This window comes from Rhineura floridana, chromosome 10 (genome assembly GCF_030035675.1).
Source record: "Rhineura floridana isolate rRhiFlo1 chromosome 10, rRhiFlo1.hap2, whole genome shotgun sequence".
Taxonomy (NCBI): Eukaryota; Metazoa; Chordata; class Lepidosauria; order Squamata; family Rhineuridae; genus Rhineura; species Rhineura floridana.
In genome coordinates this window covers 41,215,675-41,238,297 of record NC_084489.1, presented here as the reverse complement: position 1 = coordinate 41,238,297, position 22,623 = coordinate 41,215,675, and the positions used below count along the sequence as shown (strand labels likewise).

Sequence of the window (22,623 nt, the reverse complement as noted above, 5' to 3'; positions counted from 1 at the left end):
CAAGTTTACACTAACCCCAATTCAGTGGGATGTTTTAAAGAAAACACCCCACGTCTGTCACCTCCCACATAGCCATGACAGAATATAGCATATGGTCCAATTTGACACCCAGCCTCAGGATACTATCATCCTACAGAAGGAGACCATATTCAGATGACAGAGCACATTTCCTCATGCCACACATACTTAGAACTCACAAGTGAGAACTTTTATGATGGGAATGTTAAGGGGAAGTCTTGTAGCTCAGTGGTAGAACATCTGCCTTACATACAGGAAGTCCCAGGTTCAATTCCCAGCAACCACTCGATGTAGGTCTGTGAGACACCCCTTCCTGAAACCCTGGAGAACCTCTGCTAGATAGGACCAATGGCCTGACTCAGTATAAGGCAGTTTCCTATGTTCCCAAACTAAGGGGAAAGGCACTTTGCATCCAAAGAGAGTACCTTCCACAACTTTCTACAAACAGCCTAGCCTCCTTACACAGAGTGGAAGTTGAGCACATTGCTAACATTCCTCTGCTTAGAATTCTAAAAGGGAACTCACCTTGGAACTCCAAAGACAAATACTCAACTCCATCCCCAAAACTAAAATTGAACAGTAAAGTTTAAAAGGTCTGAGAAAATATGGTCTTTGCAAAGTATCCAATGTTCTTAGGACAGCATTACAGAGTCAGAGTGCTGTCATTTAACAGGCCCTATAACCACACATTGCACCTCACTCTGGAGGTGCACATGGAAAACAACCTCTGAAGAAGATCTTAGAGTCCAGGAAGGTACTCTGTAAGGCAGAGGTGGGAAACCTGTGGTTCTCCAGATGTTGTCAGACTACAACTTCCATCAGCCCCAGCCAGCGTGAACAATTATCAGGGATTATGAGAATTGTAGTTAGCAAGTTGTACCTAACTGTAGCATCAGAAGGGCCTCAGGTTCTCCATCTCTGCCTTAAGGCAACTTCTCAAAACTAATACTTTTAACGGAGCCCACAAATTTACCAGAAGCCACTGCAGTTAACAAAACATCAGAGTAATATGTTTGTAACACTCAGTCCCTTTTAGCCAACTTGCAACTGTATTCTGCACCAGCTTAACTTTCTGTACCATTTTCAAAGGCAGCCCACATATACAATATTACATATATATGTTTATACATATTACATATATATGTTTAAAATAAAGCTTTTGCCACATTAGGACGGAATTCCCTTGTGAAAAGACTAAATGTAATTTACAATAATTAAAACATGTTTCTGACCAAAAGCAAGTGCTTTGCAGTTGTTTCCTGCAATCCAACCAACTTGACACCATTCAACACAGCTATTATCGCTCAAGAAGTGCCTCACCCACCCATTGTTCCAAACAAGTATGCATTTCCTTTACCAACAAGTTCTAGCCAGAATCAAGAAAAAGGAACTTGTACTATGATTCTGAGAAAATGTACCTTCCAAAAGCAAAGTTGTAGGTACTGAATCCCTGTAGGAAACAAGCAGATAACAATACAATAAAAAGTGCCCGACTGGTGCTAAGAAGGGCTTTGCCGTGGCAGCAGAAACATCACACAAGCATACATTGTGTGGCTAAAATTCACATCAATATTTTATGTGCCAATTATTGTTACACTTTTTCTTAGCAAATAATCTTTTGCATGCATTTCAACACTGATAAAGGCAGGCCTTTGTTTATTTTGTATGAGGCTTAGACTCCTAGTTCCTTGGCTAGTAATTAAAAAAACCTAAATATTAAATCAACATCATGACAATTTTGCCTTGAGGTAAAAAGTAGCATTGCCATATTCATTGTCAGGATCAGATGGGAGACCCTGATCTGGGAGCCTTGTGGTGAACCACTCAACAATAAAAGAGTCCCAAATTCCAGGATGACATTGTTCCCCCCCACTTCATTCTCTGGGATTATATATTTAACAGCTTCTGCTTTAATGTTCTGCTTTAATGTTTATATTTTTATATTGATGACTTTTTTGAAAATTGTGTTAGCCACTTTGAGAACCCTTTGGGTAATACATTTATTACAGTGTTAATTTACTGTCATTAGGTATATGCAAGGTTATTACAATTGTGATGTGAGCTTTACAGTTCCTCAAGTCTGTAGTTGATCACAAATCACTTTTCAATATGATCAAGAAAGCTCTGGTGAAAGACTTACCACAGAGGTGAGGCGAGCAAGAATTTCAGCATTGGTCTCAGTTGTGTCTTCTATTTTTCTGTTGCTCCTGTTAAAATAAAGAGAAATTAAAAAGACATACAAAATGTTCAAAAGGAATTGCTCTGATTTGCCTGGCAGCCTCCAGATGTTGTAGACTACAACACCCATCATCCCTAACCACTGGAAATGTTGGCTGGAGCTGATAGGAGTCCAACATCTTGAGGACACCACCTTGGGAAGGCTGGATTAGACTGAAGCTTCACAAATGTGCTTATAAACAAATAAGGAAGTGCATGGACTAGAATATTGTGACCAAGACATGGCAAAATACAGCTGAAGTGTTTCATCAATCTTTGTTCATCCAAATGTTTCATTTTATTCAGACATGCCCAAATTAAGAAAACCTGCTGCAGGGTACAATCTTACAGGGTACAATCTTACAGCTTCTGTTACATTTTTTTTAAAAAAGTGACATTTACCGAGACTAAATTGCAGGCCCACATTTCAAGAATTGCACCTAAAGGAATTAAACTGTTCCTTTTTAAGGGCAATGAAAGGGTGTAAGGCACTACTGTGTTATCTGACATCAATAAAAAGTAATGTCTGAGCTGAACCAGGATTTGTCCTCATTGTGCCAGCTTTTCATGAACTACAGGTGGATCTTAACTGGAACAACTGGGGCCCAGCCTATCCCCAGCTTTCCACACTGACATTCTCTTTCACTGTGGATTTGACCAGCTCATTCAAATTAGTTTGTGAAGTCACATCTGTTCCTCAATCCCTCTTGACTTCAGCATCTAAATTCAAGAAGGCCTCTGGCTTTTTCCATCTATGTATCTCAAAAAGTGTAAAGGAATACTTTTAGCAGGGGAACTCATCAGCCCTATCCCTCCTTAATGCATAGACTTTGAAAGTGTCCTTGCCTGTCCACTTGACTCTAGGCCCTCTATGAGATTTCCTCTTTAGTCCCACTGTTTGTTGCACTCTCCTTTCTTCACCTTCATGCCTTTGCCACTTATTGTTTACTCCTTTCTTTTTTGTAAACACACCAAGATATTGGTGTGATATTGGTGAACCCAAGACAACTCAAACATAAATAATCAGCTTATATGAAATCATTAAATAATGTAGGACTAGCCCACTGGAAGACTTATATCCTACAAGACAAGGTTGCTCCCTACGGATACTGTGTGTATCCTTCTGGACTGATTTCAATTAAACAAAGTAGCAGCTTGGTTTATACAATATAGCTGAACAATTATGATAGGAGCTTTCATAGACAACAGCCTCTGTGATAAAATGCATTAAGTAGAAAAAGAGGCTAGTTAGTTATATTATATAATAATTATTATTCAGCAGCAGCAGCATTAACATTTATTGCCCACCCTTTACTCAAAGGTCCCAGGGCAGATTACAACAACCTTAAAATACAATGCTAAAAACAATTAAAACAACCAAAATCACAAAATAGGGTGGGTCCCAAAAATATACTTCTCATGTATCAAAGGCTAGGGCAAAGGAGACATCATCTACAGTGAGACTGCCAGATGCACCTCGATGGGGAGAGAGTTCCTTAACTTAGGGGTTACCACAGAGAATGACCTCTCCTGGGCCACCACCCACAGAGCTTCTGAGGATGGTAGAACTACCAAAAGAGCCCCTTCTGCTGATCTCAACACCCAAGAGGGTTTGTTGGGAAGGAGGCGGTCTTTCAGATATTTGGAACCTACATGTTTTAGGGCTTTAAACACTAGTGTGAGCATCTAAAATTAGGCCCAGAAACAAACTGGCAACCAATGCAGTTGTTTTAAAACAAGAATTGTATGGGATCTCAAAGCAACCCCAGGCAGTAATCTGGCTGCTGCATTTTGGACCACTTGAAGTTTCCAAGTTGTCTTCAAGGGCAGCCTGTAATGCACATTGCAATAATCCAGTCTGGAAGTTACAACAGCATGGAGTACCTTAGCCAAGTCATCTCTGTCCAAAAGCGGCTGAAACTGGCAAACCAGCCGGAGCTGGAAAAAGGCACTCCCAGGCACTGAGGCCACCTGAGCCTCCGGTGATAATGTTGGATCCAGGAGTATCCCCAAGCTATGGACCTGCTCCTTCCAGGGAAGTGTAACTCCATCCAGAACAGGCCATCTCTCCACCACCCGGACATGAGAACTCTGGACACATAACACCTCTGACTTTTCAGGATTCAGCCTCAGGTTATTGGTACACATCCAGCCCATCACCGTCTCCAAGCATCAGTCCAGCACCTCAACTACCTCTACTGATTCAGATGGAATGGAGAGATAGAGCTGGACATCATCTCTTCCTTCCAAATCTCTTGATGATAGCTCCCAGTAGCTTCACATAGATGTTAAATAGGATGGGGGAGAAGATGAAACACTACAGAACATCACAGGACAGCTCCCATGGTGGCAAATAGTAGCCTCCCATAGCTACTTTTTGGAAGATGCCTTGGAGGTATGAGCTGAAGCACAGTGTCCCCAACCCCCACCTCCCTGAGATGCTCTAAAAGGATACTATGGTCAACAGCATCAAAAGCCTCTGAGAGACTGAGGAAAATAAGCAGGGTTGCACTCCCCCTGTCTCTCTCCCAACCGATGTCATCAACCAGGGCAACCAAAGCAGTTTCAGTGCCGTGAAACCAGACTAAAATGGATCCAAGTAACCAGTTTCCTCCAAGCATGCTTGAAGCTGAACCTCCAACCACATTCTAGATCACTTTCCCCAAAAGGGGATATTTGCCACTGGGCAATAGTTAACACTTCTAGATCTAGGGAGCACTTCTTAGGAAGGGGATGTACCACTGCCTCCTTCAAGGCAGATGGTACCTCCCCCTCCTCCAGTGAAGCATTAATCACTCCCTGAACCCACCCAGTCAACCCCCTATGGATAGCTCTAAGAAACCAAGGTGGACAAGGGCCAAGGAGTCAGGGGGTCAGCCACACTTCTTCAAGCAGCTTGTCCACATCCTCAGCCCACAATAACCAAACTGATCCAGTACAAATGGAACAGACAGTGCTCTGGATGCCTCCATTGGACTTGCTCTAACTCTGGCATCCAACTTTGTCTAACTCTGAATAACTGTGTCCCTAAAGTGCCTTGCAAAATTGTTACAGAAGGCCTCCAAGGGTGTCAATGCTTTCTTGGACAGATAACAAAAGCCCATCCACCACTCAGCAAAGCTCTGCTGGACGGCTGCTTGCGGACACAATGATGGCAGAGAAGTATGCTTTCTTTGCTGCCACCACCACTGTCACGTAGTAGACATGATGGTGCAACCTCACTCATGTTCAGTCGGGTTCAGACCAAGATTTACATCACCTGCGCTCCAGCCACCAACTCTCCTGTTTCATCACATGCCGATCACTGGAGTGCCAAGGTGACCTATGTGCTCCACAGTGATGGCGAGGGCACTCAAGAGCGCTTGTGTCGACGGCTCTATATGTTTCACCATTCTACAGTGAGACAACAGCCTCAACAGGACCATCAGCCATGTCGGCTGCAAAATCCCCCAGAGCATTCAGTAAACCTTCAGATCCCATAAGTCTCTGAGGACAGACCATCTCAATGGGCCCTCCAACCTTGCAGGGTGGAATACCTACATTCAGCCTTCAGCCCCAACCTTGCCAGGGAATAGTCCATTCATGACAACAGACTGACAGTGTGTCCTCACATCAACGGAGTATTACCAATCCGCTCCGTGGCAAAGACCAGGTCGAGGTTATGCCTAGCCACATGTGTTGGGCCACTGATGTATTGAGAGAGCTCCATGGTTGTCATGGAGACCATGAACTCCTGAGCTGGCCCATTTGAGGCAGCCTCAATGTGGATATTGAAATCACCTAACACCACTGTGAAAGGCTTCTACAACACCACATCCGAGATTACTTCCACCAGCTCAGTTAGGGATGTTGTAGTGCAGCAGGGTGGGCAGTACACTAACAACCTTCCCTTTGTCTCTCTGACCTAGCACCACAAACAAACCCTCAAACCCAGACACACTGCAGATTGGTCTCCTGGTGAGAGAGATGGAATTTTTATGGATGATTGTAACTCCCCCTTCCTTATCCCTTTGACCTGGAATGATGCTGCACTGAATATTCAGGCAGACACAGCTGGGTTAGTACTGGACCACCAAACTTACCTGCCCAAGTCTCAGTTATATATTATATAATATGTATTTGAAAGCCAGTCATCTGCATAACTTTCAGTAAGAATAATTATGGAGAGTGTACTTACAGATTACATGTATTAATCCTTGGAGGAATAACAGGCACTAGCTGCAGTAAAAGTTTCACGCCATTTTTCCATCCATCATCTCCTTCATATTCACAGAAGAGATATGTACACTCATCAGCTGAGAATTGGTAGAAAGCATATTTGTCTTGAAAATAAATCTGTTTATCCACTGTGTAAAAGGGAGGAAAATCAATTAGAAAGCCTTTTCTAACAGCTTGCCACAAAACCAAAATAACAGGCTAATTGCTGAGTAATCCAGTAATTTAGCTTCAGGGCCAGTTCACACATACAGACCAATCATACAAGATCCACTGTACATAAAGATCATGCAGAAAAACCACACTGTGAACTGGGCTGTACATGAACACAGCATGCAGTACCCATTTCAGCACGTTAAGCAGCTAAAAACCAGATCATCAAGTTGTGTGAAGTGGCTTCTCCCGCAACTTCATCCATGCCAAGTGAAGCAATTACCAAAAACAGAGATTGCTTTAACATGGTTGGAACTGCACAAGGACCCACTTCACACAAACAGCTTGATGTTGGAGCAACCTTCATGAATTGCTTTTTCAAGGAGTTACCAAGCTACACAGGTTATGTCATGCCTTAGAAGTAAATCCAAGAAAAATTAAACTGATGCAGAAGCAACATGAAGCTTGAAGGAATGGAACTGAAAGAATGGAGTAGACACAATCACAGCAATGAAAGAGAAAAAAATTACATTACACAGGGAATTCTGAAATTCCTCAAGGCAAGAGACATGGCGTAAGTGAAGACCAGCATGAAAAGAATTACAACTGTCTAGATGAGAGATAGCTAGGAGATTCTGCAATAAATGGAGAAGAGGGCCTTATTGTGTCTAGCAGGAAGAAGCCAGAAGATTTGGCAGTGGCCTGTATGTAGACAGACAAATGACTGTGAGCATGGATATAGTGTCAGAAGAAAAGGTGTGAAAGTAAAGAACGCTCCTTATCAAAGCCATCCTTCAATGCATTTACCAAGAATTCATTTAATTATTTGTAAAAAGTGTCATCAATGTGCATAGCGCTTTATGGAATACTCTAAAATTTTACATAGGAGAAATAGGAAGATGATGGAAGTAGAGGCAAAGGTAAACAGAGAATATGCAATTCTTAAGTCAAAAATTCCTTTTCATATATTACAAAAACTCACCATGATCATATGGTTAACTCATATTTACTCAGCTCTGCAATAGTTATCAACTGGATAAGTATCAAGATATATGAGACAGACAGACAGACAGACAGAGCAGCATGTACATTCTGAAAGCTGACAAGTATATCTCTGGCAAAAAATACCTAGTAAATATCTCATTATAATTATTCAGGATATGAGAGATCACATGTGAGAGATATATGCAAAAGCAGCATAGAAGGAGCCCAATAGAACAACAGATATCTGTCTTTTTCTGTTTCGCTTTGTAAACATCATAAATCTAATGCCCAGAGAAAGATGAGGACAGTAAGGGAAATTCAGTACCTTCATAGAACAGGTTGTACTTGCTTTCATAAACTGACCTGATAATACAATTCTCATATTCAACAGAAGCTGCCAGATACCAGCTGCTATAGATCTGCTCTTTATGAAAGGACAGTGCTTTAAAAGCCAGTCTACAAGTTCTGATCCAATGCAGCTTCTCCTAACAAAAAAAGAGACAAAGCAAAAAAGATATTTCAGGCTAAGCATATTTGCATGGGGTGGAGCTCTGTTGCACTACTGGAACCTGCTCTGAATAAACTTGAATAGCATTTTGATGCATACTACATGAAACAATTCCATATAAACACAGAGCACAATGTAATCTTTGTGTCACAACTTCATAAGAAGAAGAAACTAATGAAGCATATAGGCTTAGTAGTCCATGCAGTGAAGTTGCTGTTGACATTTAAGACATGCTGGCCACAAACCAGGATGTTTCGGCATTATATTGGCGTGGTCAGGAACAAAAGGGTTGTCAGATTTATTTGTTTTACTTATTTAAAATATTTATATTGCTACCCTTCAGAGATTCCAAGACAATTTACACAACTTAAAAATAAAAGTTCCAATTAAAAACATGGACAAGCAGCAGATAAAAGAAAAAACAAAAAAATATTTAAAATGTCTGACTGAGCATAAAGGTTTTAGCTTGATAGCTTGAATGCAGCAATGATGGAATCAGACAAGCCTACGTAGAGGCTATATATAGTTTTTAAAAAACAAACACTTATCTAGATGATACAATTTTAAGCTCAGATGGAAGAGGAATTTGGACTTGGGCCTCAGTAAATGAACTCACTGCACATTTCCAAATTATCTTTTTTTTTAGCATTCATCCTGATTTGTTTAGAGGGTGATTAGACATCCGCTATTTAATGAGCATTTATTATGATCTGTTTGCAGAGAGGTTAGATGACATTGGTGTCAAGGCAAATGTTACCCACACTTTCCAATGCAACTTTCTGTCACTTTTCTTGTGGCAAAAAGTCTAATCTTTTGGGGAAGCACATTTGCTGCTCAAGACCACCAAATTCACTATAATTGTGCAAACTGATTTTGCCAATATGTGATTGAATTCCAACTGAAAATAGCACCCAGTCTGTCCAAGACAGACAAAACACCAGTCATAGCTGGTAAAGGTACTCTGTACTGTAGTGGTCACTTATGAGTTCATAAGCAAGTTCATAAGTTGAGCAAGTTCACTTTTCCAGCACACCCCATTAAATCTGATGCTAGTATTCCAAGTATAATAGGGATGGGGGACCTGGTGTCCTCCAGATGATTTTGGACTACAACACCCATAATTCCTGACTGTTGGCCATGCTGTCTGGGCCCAACAACTTATGGAGTGCCACAAGTTCCCCAGTCCTGAAGTACGAGATTAACCACTTAGTTCAACAACTTGCATAGTTCAACCATCTCCTGTGCCTCTATTTGATTCTTCCTTATTATCTCAAGACACTAATTTGTCATTTTTCTCAGGCTGGAATTCTAATGGCCTTCCTATAGGGTAGTCCATACAGAAATCATTCTTTAGATATCACTTGAGAATTCTTTACTCTTTCCCCCCTCTATTTATTTTCTCCCAAATTTCATATTTGGCCGTAGCATTAACACCATCCCTCTTATTGGAAAGCCAATATCTGAACAATACAGACAAAATGCATCTCATCAGCAAGCAAATGTATGGGATCTTTCCATGGCAAACAACCCCGTTCCTATAATGCTGTATATTTAAAAGGTTAACAAACTTCATTCGTTCAGGATTCATGAGGAAATGTTATTTAAATCAAGGTTTAGGAGATTTGAAATAAATAGGGTTTGGATGCAAGCCACACAAAATAGTTTTTACAAGAATACTGAACTTCATTCCATCAGCAAGTATTCTAATTTGGGATTTGAATGTATTCTGCAGATAGAAAATTAGTATATTTCAGACTTTGCTTTTTAGTAGGACCTATGTGGAAAATAGAGGTAGTATCACCATTTCTCAGTTTGACAGAATAATAAATCCGCATGCTGTTTTAAGTCGAATAATCCATATAAAAGTGGTCTTTTAATTATTTGCTATAAAAATTTGTTGTTATATGCCTTCAGGTTGATTATGACTTATGGCAAACCCAATCAATGAATCAATGAATCAATCAATCGGAAGGCCAATTTTGTTGTATGCTTGATTAGCTAATTATATTGTTCACTCTACAAGAAATACATACCAAATGCTATAAACAAAGATAAATGTTTATTGATACCATTTATACTGAAAGGTTAGAACCACTGCTCAAGTCACAAGCATTGCTATGCTGCTTCCCTGAGGGCAAATTCTTGTGGCTATAGCTTTTCATTTGACGATGACTACTATCGTGCAATAACTTGAATACTTTAAGTTCCATCATACATTAGTTACTGACAACTTCTTCAACCTCTGTGTAGAGTGTTTTTCCCCCTTTAACAGAGTTGAGAAACTCAAGCACAGAACGTGAACAAAATTAATAATAAAAACATCAACTGGGTGCCTGTGATCACGTGGATACTTCTCCCAGGTTCACTGCCATGGAAAAAAGGATACTAGTATACAAAGAGCAACCCAGAAACAGTTAGAATAAGGAGGAATAGTTTGCTGCTCCTTGCCCGAAAATACATCTGCCAGTAGAAGAAAAAAATATGGTGGCTGATCCAGCCCTGCAAAGGCATGGGAGGGAGGGACAGCAAAGGAGAAAACAATGCTTTGTTAAAACAAGCAAACATGGTTACCTGCAAAGTCCCATTAGAGACATTCTGTCTTTCATCAGATCAGAAGCTTGTAGAATTAAAACATTTCTGAGAGCTCTCCCAGCGCACGAAGCACCCTCTCCATAAATCTAAACAAAAAGACAAATTGGACAAACAATAAATTATGCAGGCATACAACATTATAGCATTAGCACTACATAAAAGTTACAGAACACATCCAACAAGTACAAGCAAGATTTCACCAAGCATATTGGATATGAATATTTGAATCCAGTAGTGGATTGGATGAGGGTGAACAAATTGAAGCTCAATCCAGACAAGACAGAGGTGCTCCTGGTCAGTCATAAGGCGGATCAGGGAATAGGGATTCAGCCGATGCTGGATGGGGTTACACTTCCCCTAAAGACGCAGGTTCGCAGTTTGGGTATGCTCGTGGACTCAGCCTTAAACTTGGAGGCCCAGGTTTCTGCGGTGGCCAGGCGTGCTTTTGCACAGTTAAGACTAGTGCGCCAACTGCGCCCGTTCCTGGAGTCGCCTGATCTGGCCATGGTGACACATGCCTTAGTTACATCCCGTTTAGATTACTGTAATGTGCTCTACGTGGGGCTGCCTCTGAAGACTGTTCGGAAACTTCAGTTGGTACAACGAGCTGCAGCCAGAATGCTAACTGGGGCTGGTTACAGGGATCATATAACTCCCTTGTTACAACAGCTCCACTGGCTGCCAGTCTGTTTCCGGACAAAATTCAATGCTGTACTGTCATTGTTTTATCTGCATGGCTATTTAAACTGAGTTTGCAGTATTTTAAATGTTGTTAAATGGTTTTAATATTTCAATAGTTTAATTATATTTTAATGCAGATTTTTGTATGTTCTTAATTATGTGTACTTTTTATCTGGAAGCCGCCTTGAGTTCCAGTTTGGAAAAAGGGCGGGGTATAAATAATAACAACAACAACAACAACAAACAAACAAACAAACAACAACAATAACAATAACAACAATGACAATGACAATATGAAATGCCTTATCAGCAAAATTAAAACCTATTTACATTAGAAAACTTTAACCCACACAGTTGTTATAAACTCAAAGATGAACAAATGTATCTAGTTTCAGGGATCATCAAAAAAATATCTCAGAAGAATGAAGGCATGAAAGAAGAGTTACAGATTTGTTAAAAGAGGGTTTTCTTTTAAAAAAACAAACCCCATACCTTGCCTGGAGAATTGTCCAGATACGGATTGGAAATTCTTCTCGTTATCTGCAAAACAAAATATTACAATCACCATCATCATCTACCAAACATACATAGCATAATGGAGATGCTGCTGGGCAACTGATGCACTAGGACAAATGTTTCCAAAGCATAAGAGTAGCAAATTCCTATGAACATCCAAAATCCTGGTAAAGTTATCTTGTTTATGAAATACTGAATTTGTTGTGTTAAAAATAGCAGCAAAAGAATCTGTTTCAGTGCACGCAGGAGTCTGAGAGAGTTTTCCTGCCAGCCCTCAGCTTAGCTCATAGAATGCCAAGTTTATATTACAGACTTTTAATAAAGTTTATTTTTGTATTAAATCATTTGATACCTCAGCAGATTCAGATTGAAGGATCTGCAAAGATTACAACTATTTAAACTGTATAAAACAAAATACATTTTTAAAAAGCACAATATTAGGATACTCCCATGCTGAAACAGCTGAGGTCCCTGATAAGTGCTATGAGGACTGGGATGCCTTGCCTGGGGGATCCCCTTAGGGAATCCAAATGGCAAGACCACTACCCTCTTCTATTATTTTAACCAATCTAGAGGAGATTGGTAGTGGGGGAGGGTGTAAGGTGCATGTGTAGTTCCTGTGCAGGGTGAGAGCCTGTGCAGTGAACTGAATGGTAGGAGCAAGTCTGCCGCCCTGATCGCCTACTGGGAGGAAGGGTGGGATATAAATCTAATAAATAAATAATAATAAATAAGCCTCCAGATGCCTTCAGAGTGAGAGTCTGCAACTGGCAGAAGGCTGGCCCTCCCTGGGTGTGAAACAGGTGGGGAGTAGATATGCCCTGTGTGAAGACATTGAGTGGGTCTGGTTGTTCCCAATTCACTCAGAGGTGTATTGGGATAACAGGTTCTGGTAGGTTTTGTTGGTGGACTCTTGTTGTGTCCATATCAGGCGTTTAGGAGGAGTCTTAGTAAGGAGGGACATGGGTGATGCAACCCCAATTTCAGTGATCATAGGTAGACAGAGGCATAGCCATGGAGAGGTAATGGGCTACCAGATAAGATGAGAGCAAGACTATCTACGCCTTGTTCCTCGCTCCCACTCCTCCTATGGATGAGTTCCTCATTGCTCGCCTGTGTGTGCTGTTTAAACTGATATTCTCCTGAAATCCCAGACTGAAAACCAATAGTACAGACAGAAAATTAGACCTAAACTGTGTATCTCCGACCATTTCAAAAGACTGGCCTTGACTGAGCCCATAAAGCCAAAGAAGAGAAGTACAGTTGCAGCTCTATGGGGAAGGGTCATAGCTCAGTGGTAGAACATTTGTCTTGCATGCAGAAGGCTCCAGGATTCAATCGCCAGTGTCTCCAGGTAGAGCTGGGAAAGACTCCTGTCTGAAACCCTGGAGAACTACTGCCAGTCGGTGTAGACAATGTTGAACCAGATGGATCAATGGTCTGACTCAGTATAAGGCAGCTTCCTATGTTCCGAAAATGCTTATGCGAAGAGATTCCTCTTGCAGTTGTCATGATTCAACTCATACCAATGCAATGGTTTAAACTGCCACAACCACACATGGAACCACTTCACAAAACTTCCCATATGGAACTGGACACAAGTGGTTGCATTTTCAAGTGGCAACCGTTCCACTAAATCAATGAATGAAGCCAGCCTGCGTTTCTTCCTTTTGTTTCATTTTGCTCTACTCCAATTTTCTAACCTTTATTCCCTGCTTCTGCTAACACAACCTAACCTGCCTTTATCTTTGGAAAGGGTCTCACTTTAAGAATCATGGTGTTCGATATAAGAACTTCACATCCCTCTGTTTCCTCTTCCTTAGCATTGTGTTCTCATCCAGCAGCAGCTCACATAAATTGGGCAAACTGAAATTGAGTGAAAGCACTTGTACAAGATATTGGATTTATAAATCCATCTGGCAAGCACTTGCTTTGATCCACTTTCTTGGATTACAGTGTATCACTCTTTATATTCCCCATGTCCAGGAGTTTTTTCAACTCTGCCAGAACAACAGCAAAAAAATAAAATCAATACCCAAGTCCCAGCATGCGATGGAGGAACATACCTTTCAACTACTCCAAGAACAAGAAGCACATCTGATTTTAGAGCCTCATTACCCACTGCTCCAGCTAGCCCACTTTCCAACATCTAGTGTTATTAACTTCCCACTCAGTTAAAATCAAGACACTCTGAACCTAAAAATCAGTGTTTTCAAAACTCTGCATAATTCCAGACATACGTTTTTTAAAAACATTGCTGAAGAAACACACAAATCAAGGGTTTACTAAGAAACATATATGCCTAATTATAAGATAAAAAATTATAAGGTAAAACAGAACCAGTGTAGTGCAGAGTGTTGGACTAGAACCCGGGTGACTAGGGTTCAAATTCCCGCTTGGCCATGAAGCTCACTCAGCGATTTTGGGCCAGTCGCAGTCTCTCTCCCTAACCTACCTCACAGGATTATTATGAGGATAAAAAGGGGAGGAGGAGAACCATGGTTGTACACCACCTTGAGCTCCTTGGAGGATGTGGGATATAAATGTAGTAATAAATAAATAATAAAAAGAAAGTCATGGACATACATATCTGTGTAAGGGGGGGAAATCAGATTTTGCAAGCTTTTATAGTGCCAAAGTCATTTAGTCATCTAACAATAGTTATAATTAATCCAAGACTATGGTCAACAGCAAGTGGTCTCAAAGTGTATCATGTACGTTCATCTCTAAAGATAGGGCTGCCACTTAGCCATAGAGCATAGAGCATGCAGAAAGTCCCTGGTTCCATTCCTCACATCTCCAGGAAGGGCTGGCTGAAATTCTGGGAAGCCGCTGCCAGTCAGCATCAACCGGGGTAAGGAACCTTTTTAGTCGGGGTGAGGTGGGGGAAGATATCTTTATCTGTTCCCCTTCCCCACAGGTCAATTTTGACAGGTGGGTGGGACAGTCCACCTGCAAATCACCTGATATCATTATGCCATCAGATTATTTCCAGATGGGTTGTTCCAAGCAACTGTCAAAATTTTCATTGAAACCACTGCTAAAAAAGAGCTTTTTCCTTCCCATTTAGCAGCAGTTCAATGCAAACCACTCTTTGCTCCTGGAAGGAGTAATGCTCCCACCACCCATCAGCTGATGGCTGTGGGGCCACACTTTGCTCCAGCACAGGAGTACTTGGGAGCTCACTTCAATTGTCTTTTGAAGACATGTGAGTACCTGCCCCACACCTAACATCACATATGATAACAGGTGAGGGGGTGGGAGTGGTTTATGAAAAATAATCTCATAGGCCAAAGTGGGACCCCTGCTGGGCAAAAACTGGCACCTAGGTTTCCCACCCGTGTAGAAAATACTAAAACTACATGGACCACTGGTCTGGCCTGGTGTAAGACAGCTTCCTGTTTTCTAAATCAACCATGGTACCCTTCTGGAGAGACTCGCGGAGTTGGGAGTCGGGGGTACTGCTTGGCAGTGGCTCCGCTTCTACTTGGCAGATCATCTCCAGAAGGTAGTGCTTGGGGAGCATTGCTCGATACCCCGGACTCTCCATTGATCCTCCTCAGGGATCGGTTCTGTCCCCCATGCTTTTCAACATCTACATGAAGCCTCTGGGTGCGGTCATCCAGAGTTTTGGAGTGCGTTGCCATCAGTATGCTGATGACACGCAGCTCTATTACTCCTTTTCATCTTCTTCAGGTGAGGCTGTTGATGTGCTGAACTGTTGCCTGGCCGCGATAATGGACTGGATGGGAGCTAATAAACTGAAACTCAATCCAGACAAGACTGAGACGCTGTTGGTGAGTGCCTTTTCCACACAGATGGAGGATGTTCATCTGGTTCTGGATGGGGTTACACTCCCCCTGAAGGAACAGGTTCGTAGTTTGGGGGTTCTTTTCGATCCTTCCTTGTCACTTGAGGCTCAGGTAGCCTCGGTGGCTCGGAATGCGTTCTACCATCTTCGATTGGTAGCCCAACTACGCCCCTATCTGTGCGGTGACGACCTCACCTCAGTTGTTCATGCTCTAGTGACCTCTAGACTGGATTATTGTAATGCACTCTACGTGGAGCTGCCCTTGAAGACGGTTCGGAAGCTGCAGCTAGTGCAAAACGCAGCAGCCAGACTGTTGACGAGGACCAATCGGTCCTCACATATTACACCTGTTCTGGCCCGCTTGCACTGGTTGCCGATTTGTTTCCGGGCCAGATTCAAGGTGCTGGTATTGACCTATAAAGCCTTACATGGTGTGGGCCCGCAATACCTCATGGAATGCCTCTCCCGCTATGAACCTACCCGTGCACTTCGTTCGACATCTAAGGCCCTCCTCCGAGTACTGACTCATCGAGAAGCTCGGAGGGTAATGACAAGATCCAGGGCCTTTTCGGTGGTGGCCCCTGAGTTGTGGAACAGTCTCCCCGAGGAGGTACGCCTGGCGCCTACGTTGTTATCCTTTCGGCACCAGGCTAAAACCTTCCTATTCTCCCAGGCATTTTAATGCATTTTATATATTTTAATGTTTTAATGTTTTAGTTATCTCAATACTGTTTAGTGTTATTATGTATCTGTATTTTATATCTAGTGATTTTTGTTGATTTATTGTATTATTGTATGTTGTACACCACCCAGGGAGCCATTGGCTATGGGCGGTTTATAAATGAAATTAAATAAAATAAAAATAAATAAATAAATCTAGACCAGGATTACAACCGGGAGCTCCAATTATATGACTTGAGATCCTGTGGGTACACTCTACATCACCACCATGTAACAGCTGTGCTGCAGTCAACACAAGGAATACCCAACAAAATCAGCAAAAGAAAACATAAGGGAGGCAAGCATGGAAATCCAGCCACCTTCAGATAACTCAGATTTCACTGTTTTCTGTCCCAGGATTTAACTAAACTTAGTTATAGGAGTTCATTTATTATATGTGAACAGAAATATATTCAACCCCTGAAGTTCAGTTCTGAGAAATAGCTTTCCGGAAAGTGGCCTAGTAAACTTAAGCCAGCATTCCCCAACCTGGTGCTCTCCGGATGTTGCTGCAATACAACTCCCACCATGTTGGCTGGGGCTGATGGGAACTGTACTGCAACAATTGCTGGAAGACCCAAGGCTGGGGAAGGGTGTTCTATATTCAGGCTAACTGTAGCACACAGAAGCTTAAGAAGGGCCAACAAGCAGCAACAAATGCCATAGATCCCAATGTTCCAGTCATGGTAATGAGAAAAATGTTCCATTAACAATGCCCGCCATTTCAGTTATTGACCTAACTAAACCTCTTACCGCTTTTACTAAGTGTTATAAAATTCGCACAACTAGCATTTGTGAACTGTGCAAACATGCAGGGGGAAATCTAATACATTCAGGGGCTAAAAACAGAGTTACACAAATAGACATAGCTGTTCATAGGATTATGCTAACAAAAAACCAGTCCCTCCAATTTGGACGAAATACAAGGGAAATGTATTCAATAATTTGAAAGGGCATGGGGTTTGGAGGAAAATGGGAATAGCAAGTCATTTCCCTTCATTCTTTTTCAACAAAGCTTTCTTGTAGGTTGAATTTCACTTTGAACAAACTGCCATTATTTCTAATTTAATTTCAGTACTGGGCTTCAAAGAGAGGGGAGCTAAACATAAATGCAATGAAGCAAAAGAGACCAAAAGAAAGAAAGAATTTTTTTTATTGCAAGCATATTGTAGGCTGCCATGCATTTTCTCCTTAAAGTTTAACCTTTCTTACTGTTTTTGCTTGTTATTACTCTTGGAAATTATAAAACATTAATAAAAATAAAAAATGTAATACAACAGTTAAAAATACAATTTCTGTGTAAATTAGCAGTGTGGAGAAAGGTATGTGTAAATTAAATGTGTAAAAAAGCCAAACAGTTTTTTTAATTGCTTTACACATTTTTAATAAGGTACATTTATATCTGATGTTATTAATAATGCGCTGATAAGCCCAACTGTGCATTTGGCTTTCATGTAATATTTTTTCTCTTATCCATATGATATCCATCACCCAGTAATTTAGAACAAGATTATTATGATAGTCTGGGATCACCCACATTCACTGCTTTTATCCAATTCACATGACCATAAGAGATTCAAGATTTTTTTTTATTTTACCGCACAGTAGTAAACTACAGAATGGAAATTCTTTCAGTAATGGGTAAAGTGTGAGGATGGGATGGAGAACTGAAGAACTCATCACAAAAAAGTCCACATTAACAATGCTCTTTAGATGAAGAGTGGGGAGCCTCTGGCCTGCAACACAATCTTGGCCCACCAGGGGATCCAATTTTACCTATGAGGCCATTTCCACAAAAACCATGCCCACCTATCAATCAGCTAATGTCACTGGGTGATATCAGCTGATGGGTGGGGAGTGGAGTTCAATCCTGCTGGATGCTGCTTTGCCACTTCCTCCCCTGCAGGGAACATGCTAGCGGAGCAGCCCCCAGCACACAGCAAGAATGAAGTCTCCGCTCATCAGCTGCTGAGTGAAGAGTTCAACACTGCTGAGTGCTGCTAGGGAACATGATAGCAAAGCAGACCCCTACCACAGGTAAAACCACCTGTCAAAGCTAGCCCACAGGTGGCCTGCTGGGCCAAAAAGATTCCCTATCCTTGTTATAGGCCATGGTGGGCCTCATTCCCTTGTAGACAACTTTCTGGGGCCACATGCAAAAGTGGACAGATTAAGGGATCCAAACCTTACTTGTGTGCAGTAGGTTACATTCTTGTTGTTGTTATGTGCTTTCAAGTCGATGACTATGGCGACCCTATGAATCAGCGACCTCCAATAGTATTTGTTATAAACCACCCCGTTCAGATCTTGTGAGTTCAGGTCTGTGGCTTCCTGATGGAATCAATCCATCTCTTGTTCAGCCTTCCTCTTTTTCTACTCCCTTCTGTTTTTCCCAGCATTATGGTCTTTTCTAGTGAATCAGGTCTTCTCATTATGTGTCTAAAGTATGATAACTTCAGTTTCATCATTTTAGCGTCTAATGATAGTTCTGGTTCAATTTGTTCTAACACCTAATTATTTGTCTTTTTCACAGTCCATGGTATCTGCAAAGCTCTCCTCCATTTCAAATGAGTTGATTTTTCTCTTTTCCACTCTTTACACTGTCCAACTTTCACATCCATACATAGGAGATCAGGAATACCATGGTCTGAATGATCCTGACTTTAGTGTTCAGTGATACATCTTTGCATTTGAGGACCTTTTCTACTTCTCTCATAGCTGCCCTCCCCAGTCCTAGTCTTCTTCTGATTTCTTGACTATCGTCTCCATTTTGGTTAAAGACTGTGCCAAGATATTGATAATCCTTGACAAGTTCAATGTAGGTTACATCTAGCCACACAAAAATCAGAGGTTTGTAAACACACATACACATCTCCATCCAAGCAAGCAACAGGCATTATCAACAGGCAAGCAAAAGCACTCAAGGGCATAGAGCCTGGGAGAGGGGGCATGGCACGCATTCAGCATGGCTAAGAAACTGAGGATCCACACTGCCTCTGCAACACTGATTTATTTTACTACAGAACAACACAACTGCAGCTATTAACACAGAAAGTAGGAATGTGTCAAATATAGGCTACATGCACACTAATTGTTTCAAAAGCAGCAACACCATTTTGTCTGGATGCAGTTTGAAATGTATTTGCTGGACACATCTCCCTTTCCCACTGCTGATGTGAGACCTTTTAGGACCACCTACAGCAAAGCGCTGGGCTCCATGACTGTCTCTGCCTAAGCCTATAGCAAAGTATTTCCATTATTCACACCTCTGAGTGGCTACGGGATTGATGGCCAATCAGATTTGAAGTCTGTTTTGAAGCATCCATATTGGATCAGATTGAAAGCTCATCTAGTTCACCAGCCTATTTTCTGTCATTCCCCACTAAATAGAAGGACACCTGAGCCCTTTTACTGTGCTACTGATACATAGGGAAATCATGGATATAACAGAGTGAAACCACACTACTGGCCTCAATCCCGTGTTGCATCTTCCACTGAACCTGCTCCCTTGCCATCCACATGGAGAAAGATGTGCCTACATGCATACTGACTCCATGCAATCTTGAGCCACAGTCACATGAAACCTCTACATGTGAGGAACTACTCATTTGTAGGTACCATTTTGCAAATGTCCACTGTGAACATGTGGATGCTAAAGGGGCAGGAGCGGTGAGAGACACTATGTCAGGGTAGGGCCACCAGTAACAATCCCATTCCCGATAGTATCCATGATCACCCTACATGCAAATAACAGTTGAAAAGGCATTTGCTGGGTTCTAAACTGAAGATAAGCTATTCCGGACTCTGCATTTTTCAGACACTGAATAATACTCCCATCTCACCCTTTTTCTTGTATACTATTGAAATAAAACAAAAATGCATAAGTACAAGCATGCATGATGATTTGAGAGGGCATGACATATATTAGTCAGATAATCAAATATTACCAAATAAATGAACGCGACAGTTTCTGAAACAACATTACTGAAAAACTAGGCAGACACCTTTGCTATTTCATAGTATAATAGCAAGTTCCTTAGTTCTTGGTATTAACTGCAAAATATCACCAAAAAAGGGAATAAGTATCTTATCTCATTTCCTATAAGACTGTAGTGAAATTGTTTCATAGAAGACAGGGAACTTTGGAAGGAAATGCCTATATGAGGGAGACACACCAAGACGAATGTCAGACTGCATTTTCCCAAGAATTGACCTCTAAACGTTCATACAGAAATACCTCAGTTTTTAACATCATGTTCTGTACATCTTGCCATGGGTGAGTTCATCCAGTTCTTTTGACACAGAGAAATTAGTTGCAGCAAAATGCACAGGGAATTATGTTCATAAACACTTTGTAATGAAAGATGGGTAACTAGAGAGAGTAATCCATTGCAACATCACCCATAAAGTACACCCAAGCATTTTATAAGAAGAAATCAGAACAGAGCAGCAATATTTTCTCATTTTCCAATCTAATGTTAAAGGCATGCCAGTAAATGCTTCTAAACTTCTGCAAAAAGAAAATTAAATTTTAAATGCTGCCATTAAGCAATTTAGGCCTTAATCCTGTGCTCACTAGCCTGGAAGTAAGCCCCATCAGGTTCAATGGAAATTAAATCCAAGTAGATATATCTAGGACTGCAGTTATTCTATACAATAAAGAGGAAAAGGTTTGAGTGTGGTATTAGGGAAGAAAATTCTTCGAGTTCCATTCCACGAATGTCAGTGAGGGTATCATTATAAAATAGAAATCTCTCTTTCAAACAATATAAGCTCTGGAATCACATTCATATTCCTTCCGTACTGTAACCTTGTCTGAAGGAAGGATATAAATAAAATGTATGCTAGCTCTAACATGCATCAGAGAACTTCAGACCACATATTTCTTGTGAGAATGCACTCAGATCTGCCAAAACTGACACAAAATCAGCCTTAAACAAACCCAATCAAAACTGTGTTACTCTGGATCTGTTGACCTTAACAATATCCACAATGAAAATATTCCCCCCTCTACTATATTGTGATGCTATAACTATCTGTGCTGCTTTCTCAACTAGAGGTCATCCCTGAAAAAGTCCAACAGACAAATGATGGAAGCAAAACCAAAATCTACCTGAGACCTCCTGCACAAGGCAGATTATAAATGTCAGCTAACAAGGTCAATGCACATTGCACAGACTTACTCCCATGTCCATCATACCAGAGTTGTCAAGTATGTGTTGATTTTTAAGCCCAGCCTCATTGCAAATAATTAGGCAAACATTTACATTAAAATGTGAAAACATAATGTAAATTAGTATCGGAGAGAGTTCCTTCTTCCCTAGAGCAATGGGCAACTCCAGTAGAGCACCACATAACAAACTGAAAGTGATTATATAGGAGAAAGGAGAAGGAAAAAATGAAGAAAGCCAAAAGGTGCATATAGCTGATTAATAGGGGAGATATCAGTGGATATGGAGTGTAACTGAAAATAGAATGGCTTGGAGGGAAGGCGAAGTAGTTCCATCTTGACAGTAATGAGCCATTCAAGTTGAAATACCAGATGGTAAAATATAGGGTGGGTCATGGAAGATTTTTTTTTAGTATGTGGGCGATGGGGGCATATTTGAACTCAATAGGGAAGGAGTAAGAGGAGAGGAATAGGTTGATATGGTAGCAGGAAGGGTGAAAATAGTTGGGGGAGAGGGTTTCCAGGAAAGGGGAGGGAATAAAATCAAGGGGGAGAGAGACAGCTTGCAGTGGATAGCTTCAATTTCATCATTGAAAGTGGAAGAAAGTGAGCGGATGGATACATTTTAGTAGCACAGTGAAGGTAAAGAAGAGGCTCTGACATACTGTTAGACTGGGTGTGGGTCAAAGTTTGTGTAGGTATATTGCTTGGCCAGAAGAATAGTAGAGAAGGAAAGGGGAATTAATTTAAAGTGAGCAGAAGTCATCCAGGTTTTTTATTTCCTCCAAAATGTGCTCAGCAGCCCATGACAGAGTTGATAAATGAAAGGTGTACACTGGGGCTGGGATGATGAAAATGAACAGCTCAGTGAGACAGCTGGAGGTGGAAATGGTATAGCCTAGAGAGTAAGCAGAAGTGACAAAGGACATTGGGGGGGGAGGGATACTTCCAAACACACTATAATGCTGATCAACAACAGTTCACAGAAGCAGCAAGAAGGAGGAGAAAGGCAGAGAGTATAACACAGAAAGCAACAAG

At 41.3% G+C, this 22,623-nt stretch overlaps 1 protein-coding gene across 2 annotated transcripts in view; it reads right to left on the bottom strand.

Annotated features, from left to right (window-relative positions):
- The window catches only part of RAPGEF5 (Rap guanine nucleotide exchange factor 5), a 201,837-nt gene that overhangs the window by 165,953 nt on the left and 13,261 nt on the right, over positions 1–22,623 (bottom strand). For both annotated transcript variants that reach the window (XM_061586583.1, XM_061586584.1), the window contains exons 2-6: positions 11,861–11,908; positions 10,667–10,773; positions 7,951–8,072; positions 6,413–6,581; positions 2,159–2,225 (exon numbers count right to left, since the gene is read on the bottom strand). In XM_061586583.1, coding sequence (XP_061442567.1) covers positions 2,159–2,225; positions 6,413–6,581; positions 7,951–8,072; positions 10,667–10,773; positions 11,861–11,908 — 513 coding nt within the window. The remainder of the gene's footprint in view (positions 1–2,158; positions 2,226–6,412; positions 6,582–7,950; positions 8,073–10,666; positions 10,774–11,860; positions 11,909–22,623) is intronic.